Genomic DNA, 13890 nt, shown 5'->3' with positions numbered 1-13890 from the left:
AATCACGCATTGCATTCAGACACACAAACACTCCGCGTGATCAGGAAGTCAGAAAGAATCATGATTGACATCAAAGCATGCGAAAAGAATCAGTCCTCGCGCAGGATAAGCCCAGCCGCGCCCATGCCCAAGCCGATACACATGCTGACCACAGCAACCTTTTGCTGTCTCCTCTCGAGCTCCTTGAGCGCGGTGACCACCAACCTCGCTCCAGTCGCACCGAGAGGGTGACCGAGCGCACAGGCACCACCATTGACGTTAACCTTTTCGGGATCGAGACCGAGCTTCTCTACGCAGTAGACGTACATGCTAGCGAAAGCCTCGTTGATCTCGAACAGGTCCACTTCGTCCTGCTTGACGCCGGTTTGGGCGAGGACGGCGGGGATGGCGGACGAGGGACCGATGCCCATGATCCTGGGCTCGAGACCGGTGACCGCACACGAGACGTACTTGCCAAGCACCTTCAAGCCGTACTTGTTGGCGAGGGAGCGACGCATGAGGATGACACCGGCGGCTCCGTCGGTGATTTGGGAGGCGTTGCCACCGGTGGTGTTGCTGGGACCCCATTGAGGGAAGGCGGGCTTGATCTTGGCGAGGGATTCGGCGGTGGTACCGGGTCGCGGGCCCTCGTCGGCCGAGATGACGGTGGTCTGCTTCGCACCATCCTTGGAGACGGTGGGGACAGCGATGGGGAAGATCTCAGCATCAAACTTGCCCTGGGACTGAGCCTGGACGGCTCGCTGGTGCGATCGAGCGGCATACTCGTCCATCTTGGCGCGGGAGATGTTGAAGTCGCCTGCAACGTTCTCCGACGTCCAACCCATGGGCATCTTGCAATCGTCCGCCTCCTGACTCATCTTGGACAGCTCCTCGCTGATGACGGTAGGTCGCTTGGGTTGGGTCGACATGTGTTCGATACCGCAGGCGAGACCGCACTCGATCTCGCCGGCCTGGATGCCGTTGGCGATGGCGCGGATGGCCATGAGACCCGATGAGCAGAAGCGGTTGACCACGATCGCAGGCGTGGTGTTGGGGATTCCAGCGGCGAGCGCGGCAGCACGCACGTAGTACGGCGCCTCATCGTTGTGCACGTTGCCCACCACGACGTCCTGAATGAGAGAAGGGTCGACGGCAGACGAAGCGAGGAGAGACTTGAAGAATTCGTAGCAGAGAAGGTCGAACTTTGAGTCCTTCATAGAGCCCTTGTAGGCCTTGGTGAAGGGAGTGCGACCAGCAGCGACGATGACGACGTCCGAGTCGTTCTTGGCCATGTGAGCGTGGAGGCCCTTGCCCGACCACGAGCGAGGGTCGAGGTGCGTAGCGAGCTGGCCGATTCGTTGAGCCATTTTGTTTCTTGTGCGAGAGGTAGTCTTTGGAGAGCGTGTGAGAGAGATAGTCGTTGCTGGGCGTGTGAGAGAAGTAGTCGTTGCAAGATGGTGTGAGGGTGTGGGAAAGAGGCAGGGAGGTGGTGTGAGTGGGACGTATTTGTAAGTTTAGTTGCGCAGCAGGGATGCGGGGAAGAAGCATCGTTTTGGGGCTCGGATACTGAGCCTCCGGCCTGTCAAATTGCCGCCCGAGCCGGCTCACTCTTCTTAGCCTTGACACATTCGCAGGCGTCGCCTCGAGGCCCCTTTTTCTCAGCCAAATCTCCCGACCCGAGCCTCGGACCTCGTGAACACAATAGTACGAGTCTTCTGACCTCAACATCAATGCAATATGGGGCCCCGGGCCGAAAGAAGCGACTTCGTAACCAGGGTGCAGTCATCTGTCGGGCTAGAAGAGCTGCGCGAACCAGCTGACCGGGCGCCGCTTTAGCCGACTGAACCCTTTTTTCGCCCGGTTGAAAATTTCTCTCGTGCGAATCTCGTGGTACCTTCCTTGGTCGTCAGAACAGCCCATCAAGGTATTCAGACGCCCGATGCCTAATCACACTCACTCTACTCCGAGGATGCGATGCTTTAGAAGGATGTTCATGAGCAATGCAGAAGAGGCGTAGTAATGAAGAATTGCATCGATCTTAGTTCGGCGCTCAAGTCTTGTAGCAAGCCACACCACCTTCTGGCTCCAAATGACTCAGAATTTGGAAAAAGTGTAAGATTGCACAGAAAAGCGATGTGGAAAAGAAGGCTCCAAAAAGTGCGATGTGGATAGCCGGCTGCGGACAACTTCAACCAAGCTTCCTCGACTTGACCAAGTGAGTCGAGATACCGGACGCTTCTCCTCCGTATCCACCCTGGAGGCTCGACTGACCGCCCTTGAACACGGCCTGGCGCGAGCCGAGCTTCTTTTTGGCCTGCTCGTACTTGAGTCTCTTCCTGACACGCGGGTTGCGCGACGTCTTGGGGCGATGCGGTGTGAGGCCCTTGTTCTTCTCGATCTGGCGGTTGATGCCGCGGTGTTGGCCGTCTTCCAAGACGTCGTCTTCCATGAGTGCGAAGCGCTCGGCGTTACGTGCTTCGTCGTACTCTTCCTTGGCTTCGGCACGGGCGCGCTTGCGAGAGGACGTGACAAGATCGTAGTAGTCGGCAGCGTCGTCGTCGCCATCGTCGTCGTTGGCGGATCCACTGAGACGTGAAGAAGAGGCGGAGGACTGACCCATAACATCGCGCCAGTCCTTCTCGTCTGCTTGGCCCCACCCATCCTGGCCGTCCAGAGCGACGTCCTTGCCCATGCCACCGTTGAGCTGCTGCTGCAGTTTCGCTTCACGCGCAGCTTTGGTCGCTTCGACGCCGGCTCGGCTTCGTTCGCGATCGCGGTAGGGGATGTCTGCATCACCCGACTGACGCTCCTTGGCAGCCTTGGAGCGCTGCAGTGCCTTGCTCTCGATCGCGGATGCATGGAACTGCAACGAGCGCTTCCTCGCCGCTCGCTCCGCCGAATCGATCGAAGACAGTCCCGACATCTCGCCAAACGTCGCATCGTCAAAGTTGGTGGCGTTGTCGGACACCGCAAACGGATTGCTCGTGGCAGAGCTGCCGGCGCTGCCCTTCTTCTTAAGCTTGACTTGGAGCACGGGCTCATCGTTGAGGTCCGCGAGCCCGGCCGCCAGCGGTGCAACAGGCTCTGGCTTCTTAGCCTTGGTCGCTTTCTTCTTGGGCTTGTCGGCGGCAGCCTTCTTCTTCGGCTTCGGCTTGGAGGTCGCCTCTTCGTAGTCCTTATCGTCGTACTCCTGCTTGTTGCTCTTCTTTTTTCCGACCTTGACGGGAGCCGCGTTTTCTTTTCCGCCGGCGTCTGCCATGAGATCGGCCAGCTCGTCTTCGTCCAGATCGCCCAAGTCATCGTCCTCGCTGCCCTGGCTGAGCATGTTCATCTCGTCCATCTCGTCCGACGACAATCCGCCATTCGTGCCTGGCGTGCGCTGGCCATCAAAAGTAAGACCGAGATCCTCCATGACACTCAGACCTTGCTTGAGACACATCATCCGCTGCATGACCGGATGCGCTCGAAGCTTGGCAGGATCATTGGCGAATTCGGCAGTGGCGCGCAGGTGGAAGTAGAAGGTCATGGTGGTGATGTAGGTGGCGAGTGTCTGGTAATGAACGTGCATCACCTCGAGAGAAGCATTCTTGGGCTGCTCAACCATCATCTTCTTGAGCAGAGCGTCGGCGCGTCCAAAGTCTTCGAGCATGTCGGCGTACTCTCCGGCGAGCGCGACAGCTTCTGGGCTTGACTGCTGAAGCTTGGCAAGTCGTGCCCGACGACTCGCCTCGTCGTTTGCCTGTGTAGTGACGCCGTTGGACTTGCTCGGAAAGGCAGCAGCTTTCTTGCTGCGAGGGGATGCGGTGATGCTGTCGTCGCCATCGAGCTCGCGCCTTCGCTGCTCCCGGCCAGCGTCCTGAGCTGATTTGACGAGTTCGCTGTCCACGTCGTCGCCGCCGAGACCGAAGTCCGAATCGTCCATGGCGCTTCGGCTCTTCTTCTGCAGGCGTTTGACCTCCTTGAGCTCAAGCTCGCGAGCTTGCTCCTCGTCGATGTCCGAGTCGGAGTCCATGGCGTCCAGGTCGTTTGTGTTGTAGTAGGCGCGCTTGTTGGCGCCCCAGCCGCGGTCGTTCTCGTGCAGCTCCTGTCCATCCTCTGCATCTTCATCGTCCTCCTCGTCGTCATCTAAATCGTCGTCGTCGCTCGAGACCACGATGTCGGCCTTTTTAATTCCGCGGCGGCCTTGAGACGGATATGCCTCGTCCTCGTCGTAAGCCTCGGCATCTTCATCGTCGTCCAGATCGGCATCCTCGTCTTCATCAGAGCGAGCTTCATCGATTCCCAAGACCTCCCGATCGTTGAGCCCGACGTCCATGTCGTCGTCCGAGTCGATGCCACGGTCTTGGCCGTCCAGAAGAATCTGATCTCGGCTGGCTTCGAAGAGATCCTCGTCATCCCTAGGAATGTCGTCAAAGCCTGCGGAGCGGCTGAGCGAAGGATCGCCACTGCGGCGACCTTTCGGGCTCCGACGTCCCGCCATGCTGTGTGTATGAGGTAGCGTCGATGGCTACGCACAGAGGGTCTGGTGTGATGAGGAGGAGGAAAGCGAAATTAGCTATGCCGCCCGCTTGTCTGCGGGACCCTTGCTCTCCGCTTGAAAAATTTCAAGGCCAAAGCCTGCAGCTTGCAGCCATCTTCGGAAAAGGGCTGAGCTGTATTACGTCTCTCTTAGTCATTCAGGTGGACCTGTCAGCCAAAATTTCAGCAACGGCAAGACTTGGGAGTGGGACAGGGTCCTCGAGCTATGAAATTTTGGCAACCGAGGAAGACGAGGAGAACTTGCGTGGCTCACTCCTTCCGCTCGTGCCTCCTCCCACCAAACCTTGCCGACCAGCTCATCACTATACTAAATCCTTGCCAACCGGTCCGCAATCATGCCGACCACCAGAAGAGGTCGACAGAGCTCCCCAGCCAAAGAGGCGGACAGCCCGTCCAAGCGCGTACAGCCTATGCGTGGCGCTCGCTTGCGGAGTGCTTCGCCGTTCTTCGACGCTGGAAGCGCAAGCACAAGCGCCGTCGCATCGCAAAAGTCCTCTCAGGCTTCGACATCTGCTGCCTCTTCTCCATCAAAGTCGACGCGCGCTTCACCGAAGAAGAAGACAGCGTCTTCACTCCAGCCTCCATTAAGGCGCTCGACTCGCTCGCGTTCACGCTCGGTGGACCCAGAGAGTCTCACCGTTATTGACGAGGACAGCCTTCTGGCTTCGACGCGAGAAGCATCGGAAGAGCTGGATACTGATGGCGACCTGCCGCAGTCAACTTTACCTGAAGAAGAGAGTCTCATCCGAGAATCCAGCCTTGCACCCGTGTCAGAGGAAGAGGAAGCACCTGCATCAATACCTTCGGAAGCCTCCTCTAGCGACGACGAGGATTCTTCTAGCTCGAGCTCCGACAGCGGTTCAGACTCAGATGACAGCTCAGGCTCGGACTCGTCCTCAGACGACGGTGAAGAAGAAGACGACACCACACCCGATCTGGATGCGTTGTTGAAGGCATCGCAGCAAGCCTTCAAGAGTCGAGCGCCCGCCCCTACTGCTCAGAGCCGCTTCGAGGACAATCAGGATGTGATTTCATTCGAAGCTGTCTCGGATAACGCAGCAACCTCGAAGCGTTCTGCCAAGCCGATGCCTCTCGTAGTCAAGGCCAAGCACCAGATGGCGAAGGCGCATTCGATCCCTAGCAAAGCGCCAAGCTCTTCCCAGGCCAAGCTCGACAAGCAAATCGAAAATCTTGATCAAGCTCCGATCGAAGCCGACAGGAAGAAGTCGAAGCATGCACGCACTGTTCAGACCTCGACCGGCTCGAGCTGGTTCGACATGCCCGAGTTTGGCGCATCCGCATCACGTCTCGCTGCCCTCAAGAAGCAGTCAGCCGTCGACTCCGGCCACGCCAAGACGACCGGCGGCGATGCTCGTCTCGCCTCTGCTCAGCAACTGCGTCGCGAGGTCCAAGCGCTACGACTGCGCAATGCGCTCGATCCCAAGCGCTTCTATCGAGGTTCGGCCAAGAACCAGGCCATGCCCAAGTTCGCCCAGATCGGTAAGATCATCGCCTCGCCGCTCGAACCCAAGGCTGTCCTGTCCCGTCAGGAGAGGGGTCGCACTGTGGTCGAGGAACTCATCCGAGATGCAGAGGCTGCGTCGTACGCCAAGCGCAAGTTTGCCGAATCGCAAGCTAGTCATCGCTCCAACTACAATGGTCGTCGCAAGCCTCCTTCCAAGAAGAAGCGCACGTGAAACAATCCTGCCATACGAATCCTTCATCGTCCGCCTGATCCATCATGCTATCAAGCGTCGTGGACAGGTCCCTCAGGAAGCTCAGCAATCTCAGTCCAGCATCTGCCGCCTTGATGCCCAGAAGCAGACGTCTTTAGAGGATCGCGTCGATCGTGCGATCCGTTTGACCGATCTGCACATCTTCCGATTCATTGCTCACGCCCGCATTCTCAGCGACACGCCGCTCCAGCAAGCCGGCCAATCGCGAGTCGCAGAAGAGCAGAGCCTTGCTGCACAGCACCAGGGCCCTTGCCAAATTGGAAAAAGGAAAATCGTCGGAAACTCGCGTCTGCAACCAGGCAAGCAGAAAAGCTGTCCTACGTTTTGGCTCAGCCAGGCCTCCTCCCTCTCAAGCAATTTCCGATCTCGAGCTGCTTCTTGCCCAATATTCAAGCATTTTCAACAGTGGTCTGCTGCTCGCCGTTGCTCATCTCTGACCCATCTCTTTCTCTGACTCGTCTTTGGCTGAGTCTTCGCGCGAGTTGGTCGTTTCTGCCTGTTTCCTGTGGAAATCCCCCTTTTCGCCAAATCCAAATCTCTTCCCAAAACGCGTCGAACCCCTCCCATCAGCTCTGCGCCGTGAGCTGCCGTATCGGCTCGACTTTCTCTTACCATCTTCCCCTTTGCCCCCCCTCGCCTCTTCGCATCTGACTTGCGCGCGTCCTTTTCGCCTTTTCCATCCTCTTCTCCAGATTTTCAACCCGTCAACAGTTGAATCTGCTCGAAATATCCCGCCTTCCTCCTCCTCATCCCTCTTTCCTACTCCTCATCCCATCCGGGTCTTACGCTCTCTCATCCAGATCTTGGACGCCTCTTTCGTCCTCGCATCCACCTCCTCGCCTCTTCACACCCTCGCCATCCTTCCATCCGCCCGTTCTTGTTCATCATCCACCTTCTTTGTCGGGTTCCTTAGTTGGAAACCTGATATTCGTCACGACCTGCTCGACCTGGCATTTTCTTCTCTCGACAGCCCCCTTCATCACCACCTACGCTACCATCGTTGTTCGTCGTCGTCGCCATCAGGAATCGTTTTGAGCCACCAATTTTTGAGTCTCTTGTACACTAGAAAGGTCCTGCTTTGACCTACATACCCCCGCGACCATCAATTGCTCTGCGCTGCGTTCACGATCCCTTTCACCTCTCGGTATCCTCAAAGCTTGTCCTCGACATCGTTCTTGACAACGTCAGAAGCCAGCCTTCTACCACAACATTTCTCAACAACCTTCCGGAGCGGACATCGACTTTCCTTCCTCCAGATTTAGCTCCGCGCACCGTCTTGTTTCGTCGTCGTTGCCGTCTCTAGTGCCCTCTTGATCTTCTTGGATGGGCGCGACGGCTACCTTGTAACTCGTCACCATCCGGAATGGCGAGAAGCGCGGCTCCTGTCCCTGCTGCGACATCGTCCAGCAGAGTCAGGAACAAAAAGCTCTCATATAGGCAGAAGCGTAAGTGGCCCCGCGCACCTGCAGACCCCTTCTCAACGCGTTCATCCACTGACTTTTTCCAATTTCAATTTCTCTCATCCTCCTGCCTCGATTTTCCATTTCTACCCGGACAAATGACGCGAATTTCGCCCTCGTCACCATTCAACTTCGCTCTTGTCGCGATCATCCACGTTTTGATATTTGACCAATCTGATGGTGGTACTTGGATCTTGCTCGTCACCTTCTCCTTTCCTTTCCAACTTTGACCCACCACTTCATCACTGTCTACACAACACAACCAACACCCCATTCCGCGTTCTCTTCGCCATGATGATTCGATTCGATTCGACATCATCGAATCTTCCTCTACAATCGCTATTCACAAACCACGCTCGCCATCCGATCCGCGCACTCGATCACAACAGTATGCGTTCAACGCGGGTCGCATCTGCTCAACGCCGCCACTTCGGTGGTGGCGGGGCCGGAGCCCGAGTTCGAAGGCCAGGACCACGCTCAGGACTCTAATCTGGGTGTCGACGCCAGCGAAATCTCGGAACACCATCTGCAGGCCGCACTGTCCTCAAATCAGCTCGCGACCGCAGAAGGCAATGCGACAGCAGAGGCAGCGAAAGCCGCCTACAGCATTCCCGTTCCCGATGCGCACGGCACGCTCTCCAATGCCGAGTTCTCGCAGCTTTACCCCTCTGGGGTCTACTCGGATCCGGTTACTTACATCCGCTTCTCGGATACGGTCGAGGATTGCATCAAGGGGCCGAGCTATAACATGGACGAAGATGACCAGGACTGGCTCGAGACACGAAATGCAAACGCCCAGGAGGCGTTGACAGCGGCCATTCGCAACGCCAAGACAGGCCCTCTCGCTGGAAGCGGAGGCAAGGGCAAAGCCAAGGAGAAGCTACGCGAGGACGCCATCGAGAAGCTCATCTCGGAAAACCAGAGCAGCTATCGCCCACTCTCCGAAGATCAGTTCGAGATGATCATGACCGTCTTCGAGCAGGTTACCACCGAGCAGGTCCCCTTCCTTCATCTGGACGTCACCAAGATCCCAACATCAGAAGAGCTCGTCGCCTACTTCGAGCCATCCTCCTCCATCTCTGCCCTCGCCCAGCCCGACTTGCCCGTTCTCAGCTGGGAGAAGAGCGTCGGTGCCAGTGCCGGCGGCTCCTCCCGTCGACCTTCCAACGCCGGCGCTCCCGTAATCCGACCCCCCTCATCAACGGAATGGTCGCCCATCAACCCCTACAAGAACTTGGCCGACCTCAAAATCTTGGCCACCGTCGTCTACGCACACTGGAAGAGCCGGCGCGAAGATCGCGATGGCCAACCAGTGACTCCCTCGCTCAACTTCGACGAAACCAACGACAGTGATCCTTACGTCTGCTTCCGTCGACGTGAGGTCAAGCAGATCCGCAAGACGCGAAAGACCGATGCGCTTCACATCGAAAAGATGATCCGACTGCGCGCCGAGCTCGAGCATGCCGTGGCACTGACCGAGCTTGTAGCACAGCGCGAAAAGACCAAGCGCGCCTCGTTGCGGCAGAGCCGGGATTGCTGGGAGACCGTCAAGGATCTCATGGACATCAAGCGACAATGGGGCATCGTGGGCCCACAGCAGGGCTTGGAGGACGAAGAGCTCATCTCAGGAGAACGCAGAGATCCGACACAGTCTGCGTCCGGGCAAGCAAAGAAGAAGCGCAAGGCCGACGAAGCTGCAACGACCATCAAGCTGGCGGGACGCAAGTCGCGCGGTGGCGAGGCCGATGGCTCCGCTGCCGGTGCGGCGTCTGCGTCGGCCGGTGGTGTGTCTGGGATGGGCTCAGCGATTCTCGAACGTGTGCACGCTGTGCAGGCGTACATCGAACGCGAATGTCTGCGCAAAGCCGACACCGACCTTGGCTGGGAAGAGGGCAGCGATGCCGCCTTCCAACCGATCCCTGCGCCGGCGCCCCTGCGAGCCTTCCGGCCTATCCATGCCGAGGCCTCGGAGGACCCGCTGACTTTCTCGCCTCTCTCCACACGGGCCGGTCGACCGCCCTCGTTCCGCAGGCGCGTCGGCCGTGGTGGCCGCGTCTTCTTGGATCGTCGCCTTCCCGTTCCTAGTCCTGTGCCGACGAATCTCGCCGACTGGCCACGCTACGGCCGAACCATGTCCAAGCTCCCAGGCATCGAAGAGAAGGAACCTAGCAATGCGCAGACCGCCGAGCCCGACGCGACGCTGTCGGACTCCACTTTGCACAGCTCGCCGCCTTCCACGAAGAAGGCGTTGACGGGACCTTTCGCTTTCACGCCAGATCTTCATCCACAGCTGCTGGCTTCTACGGCTCATCCCGCGGTGCAGTCGCTTCTCCATCACGACAATGGCACCTTCGGTGGTCCCTTTGCACGCAGCGGGCCTTTTGCATCCGCGCCTGTCTCGAATGCGCACGAGGAAGTCTCAGGCTCGCAGCACTCTGATACCTCGAGCACGTCATCGATCTCGAGCGATCGCTCTCGTCTCAGCGGCACCTCAGTCGGCGTCGTCAGCACTCAGGCCACCGAAGTTGGCGACATCGACATGCTTGGCCTGGACGAGGAGCACGACAAACGCGAGAACGAGCTGCACCAGCAGGATGCGTCCGACAGCGAAGATTTGGAAGACGATGTGGCCGATCCTGAACGGGAGTTGCAACGATGGACCCGATTGGAAGAGCAATGGCGGTACGACGACGAGTCTGGTCGCTTTGCTGGTCTCGGTCTCACGGCGCTTGGAGGCATGGAGGACGATGACGAAGCGGTCTTGGACGACTTTGACCAGAAGTTCATGCGATACAGAATGACACTGCTGGAAGAATCGGATCTGCTGAAGCTGTCGACGGATCTCACCAACCTTCAACAAGCACAGGCGGCCGCTGAGGCACCGGCTGCCAAACCCGCAGGCTACGTGGATCAGCCGGTGACCTCTACGTCTTCGGCGGTTGCCAACGCTGTCGCTGCCTCTGCCAAGGTCTCGGCTACGCCCGTTGCGGCCGCTGCAAGCGCAGTCCTGCCTGGCATCCCAAATGCTGCCACCCTTCCGATGCCGTCGGCAGCTCGCACTGCGGCAGCGACAGGCGGAGGTGGCTCACAGAGTGCCTTGCAGGCGCAGCAGCTGCAAGCGCAACAGCAACAGCTCCAGATGGCCATCCTTCAGCAGCAGCAACAACAGCAAGTCGCCGCCGCTCAGGCACAGGCACAGGCGCAAGCGGCGGCCCAGGCTCAGGCCCAGCAAGCCGCGCTCCTGCAGCAGCAACAAAAACAGCAACAGCAGCAACAGCAGCATCAAAAACAACAGCCATTGCCACAGCAAGCCGGAGTCCCGTCGCAGCCGCAGGCACAACAGCAGCAAGCGGGCGCCCAGCAACAGCTGCCGCAGCCCTTTGGCAGCCAGATCATGTCGCTGTCGCACAACAATACCCAACAGGCCCAACTGGCAGCCTTTGCCGCGGCGCAGCAGCAGTTGCAAGCGCAAGCAGTGGCTCAGCAACAGCAACAGCAGCAGGAGCAGCAAAGGCGTCTCAGCGGAGTAACGCAGCAGCAGCAGCCTCAACAGCAGCAGATCGGCTTGCCAGTGCAGATGCAGATGCAGATGCCCATCCAAATGCAGATGCAATTGCAGATGCAGATGGCGGCCGCTGCCGCTCAAGGTCAGACGCACCTGCTTGGCCAGTCCATGCCGTTCGACACCACTTCCATTCAAGCACAGATGCAGCAGGCGCAGCAGCACTTGGCGCGATCGATGCCGCAGCAAGGCATGGCGCACTCTTCGCCCATGCAATCTGCCGCCTTCACCGTGCCCAACGCCGCTCAGCCCTTTGGGATGAACCTCAGCCTCAGCATGAATGGAAACGCTGGCAGCCCGCCGATGCAACACGCTAGGGTAAGCTCGCAGCCTCAACAGCAGATGGGGCGCACGTCAGCGTCTCCTGTCTCTGCAGCGGCAGCCAACGGACAAAACGGTGGTCGAACCAACCCCTCGCCCGTGATGCAAGCGGGTATGGTAATGCCTCAGCAGCAACAGCAGCAACAGCAGCAACAGCAGCAGCAGCAGCAGCAGCAGCAAGCGGGTGCGCTCAACCTGAACCTCAGCTTGGCAGCAGCGCAGATGAAGAACGGTGCTGCGAATCTGCAACAGTACCAGGCGTTGCAGCAACAGGCTCAGATGCTGCAAGGTCAACAGGGCAATGCGAACGCAGCTCAGCTGATGGCGATGAAGGCTGCTCTTGCGCAAAACGCCAACATGAACCTGCGCTTGCCACCGAATCGGGCGCTGCAAATCGCGCAGCAGGCTGCTCAGGCTGCCTTTGGTGCGCAACAGCAAGGTCAACAGGCCCAGCAGGCGCAACAGGCCCAGGTCAACGGCAATGCTTCCAACCAAGGTTCGCCTGCCATGTCTCGCGCCTCCACCGCCGGCTCTCCGCGCTTCGCTGCCAATGGCATCAACGGCGCCATGGCCGGCAGCTCGCCCGTGCACAACGGCACCGCCACGACCAACGCGACCAACTCGCCGTCGCCGCAGATCTCGGCGGCGAACCGAGCTGCCATCGCCGCAGCGACCAATGCGGCCAACGCAAAGATGATGGCCGTGGGCTCGCCCGTATCGTACCACGCTTCTCCGGTTCAGGCGAGCATGAACCTGCACGCCGTTCAGCAGCAGCAGCTCAAGAACGCTGCCGCTGCCGCCGCCGCCGCTAATGGAGGCACGGCAGGCTCACCGCATCTGGCTACACGCGCCTCGCCCCAGACGCAACAAGGTTGATACCTCCTCCACCACTTTTCCATTTTTACATCTCAGGTCTCGTTCGCATTCGTTTCACTTGTATATAGTTTCAGACGTGGTTTCTACAATTGCGAACTTGGCTTTTGCTCGGCCCTTTTGGCTTCTCTCAGCGTGATTGTGCGAGGCAGAGATGCCGGCGCGAACGATGAGATGCGATGCAGATGAGATACACACACTGACGCCGCGGCGGGGCTCGGGGGGCATCTGCTCAGATCTCACGCCAAACTCTTGGAACGGTAACAAAATCAAATCTTGCCATTGCATTCAAACGCGATCCAACTGGTCAAGAGCGGTAGGTCGCATGCGCATCCACTTCATCCTCGGGCCTGTTTTGGCGTACTCGCTGACCTTAAACCCATAAATCTTGGGGGTGTAGATTCTGCTGTAGGGGACGCGTTTGCCGAGTTGGTCGGGGTGGATTGTTCTGTGCACCTCTGGCTCTGCTGGTGTTGCTGTCTCTTCTGTGGTGCTGGGGGTGGGTTGGGGGCCAAGAGTGATCTGGTGGTCACCGACGTCGGATGTTGGTTTGGGTGCGATGATGGATGGGAAAAGATCCCGGTAGCATTGGTAGAGGAGATGGGGGAAGGTGGTACCAAAAAACGCGCCGTCTACGCCGTGAAAGCGACTGCTTGGCGGACTGTAGTTGTCCACGCAATTGGGGCAGAAGAGTTTCACCGTGTCCAAGCCAGGTAGATCGCTTCGCCCACAAGGGAGGACCGGGTGAGAATGGCAAAAGACGCGAGGACAGTAGCCGAAATGACCCGCCTCGTACTTTTCCACCATCTGCTGCATCCCGTGTCGCGTCAGGATGTATCGTTGGTGGATCAGCCCGTAGAGCAGTTCGGCGGACGATTCGACGATCGAGACGTCCGGGATCTTGAGTGAGTCCTCCTCAGGTGGTTCCACATCGAGGATCATTTCCAGGGCTTCTTTGTAGAACGGAACGAGCGCGTTGAGTCCCGTAAGGTTGAAGTCGTCTTCGATAAAGTCTTCGCCTACCTCGGCAAAGTATTCGTGACCCGGCAGGGAGCAGAACCACGAGATCCAGGTGAGAGACTCTGTGCCACTTTCCGAGGGCGATTCTGATTCTATCGAGTTGGGAACAAAGCATTCAAGGTCATGTCAGCGATTCGCTATGGGAGCCGCGAATGAAGGAGGATGGGGCTTACCATAGATCTCATCCTCGTACGCGCCAATGGGCACATCCTCCTCTTCCTCCTCCTCGTCTTCCTCGATCTGCTCCCCGTCGACGTACGGGATGTCGCCCTCGAGCGGGTCTCGTACGGCCGAGCTCATATTGTGCGTAGGTGTGTGTGTGTCTTGTGCCGAAGCTGGAGATTGTGGTGCCTCCGTGTACGAGCGCGTGCGGTGCAGTGAAGTCTCGTTCTTCTGCTAT

General features: G+C 58.5%; 5 protein-coding genes across 5 annotated transcripts; 2 read left to right on the top strand and 3 right to left on the bottom strand.

Moving 5' to 3' along the window:
* Positions 1-89: 89 nt before the first annotated feature.
* PSEUBRA_004197 (Thiolase, C-terminal) lies at positions 90-1346 on the bottom strand (the record flags this gene model as incomplete). Its single annotated transcript, XM_016437741.1, has 1 exon — positions 90-1346. The coding sequence occupies one exon, from the start codon at positions 1344-1346 to the stop codon at positions 90-92; it is 1257 nt and encodes a 418-aa protein (XP_016291300.1).
* Positions 1347-2167: 821 nt separating this feature from the next.
* On the bottom strand, positions 2168-4459 carry PSEUBRA_004196 (Sas10/Utp3/C1D; the record flags this gene model as incomplete). Its single annotated transcript, XM_016437731.1, has 1 exon — positions 2168-4459. One exon carries the CDS (start codon positions 4457-4459, stop codon positions 2168-2170), a length of 2292 nt encoding a protein of 763 aa, XP_016291299.1.
* A 394-nt stretch (positions 4460-4853) lies between these two features.
* On the top strand, positions 4854-6215 carry PSEUBRA_004195 (Fcf2 pre-rRNA processing; the record flags this gene model as incomplete). Its single annotated transcript, XM_016437762.2, has 1 exon — positions 4854-6215. The coding sequence occupies one exon, from the start codon at positions 4854-4856 to the stop codon at positions 6213-6215; it is 1362 nt and encodes a 453-aa protein (XP_016291298.2).
* Positions 6216-7617: 1402 nt separating this feature from the next.
* Positions 7618-12473, top strand: PSEUBRA_004194 (Enhancer of polycomb-like, N-terminal; the record flags this gene model as incomplete). The annotated part of the gene is made up of 2 exons (XM_016437749.1): positions 7618-7699; positions 8104-12473. The coding sequence occupies 2 exons, from the start codon at positions 7618-7620 to the stop codon at positions 12471-12473; spliced, it is 4452 nt and encodes a 1483-aa protein (XP_016291297.1).
* A 285-nt stretch (positions 12474-12758) lies between these two features.
* On the bottom strand, positions 12759-13790 carry PSEUBRA_004193 (Casein kinase II, regulatory subunit; the record flags this gene model as incomplete). Its single annotated transcript, XM_059465242.1, has 2 exons — positions 12759-13582; positions 13664-13790. 2 exons carry the CDS (start codon positions 13788-13790, stop codon positions 12759-12761), a joined length of 951 nt encoding a protein of 316 aa, XP_059320520.1.
* Positions 13791-13890: the final 100 nt, after the last annotated feature.

Source organism: Kalmanozyma brasiliensis (assembly GCF_000497045.1).
Source record: "Kalmanozyma brasiliensis GHG001 unplaced genomic scaffold PSEUBRA_SCAF3, whole genome shotgun sequence".
Classification (NCBI taxonomy): domain Eukaryota; kingdom Fungi; phylum Basidiomycota; class Ustilaginomycetes; order Ustilaginales; genus Kalmanozyma; species Kalmanozyma brasiliensis.
The sequence above is the reverse complement of the archived record's forward strand: the minus strand, read 5'-3'. Positions and strand labels throughout refer to the sequence as shown.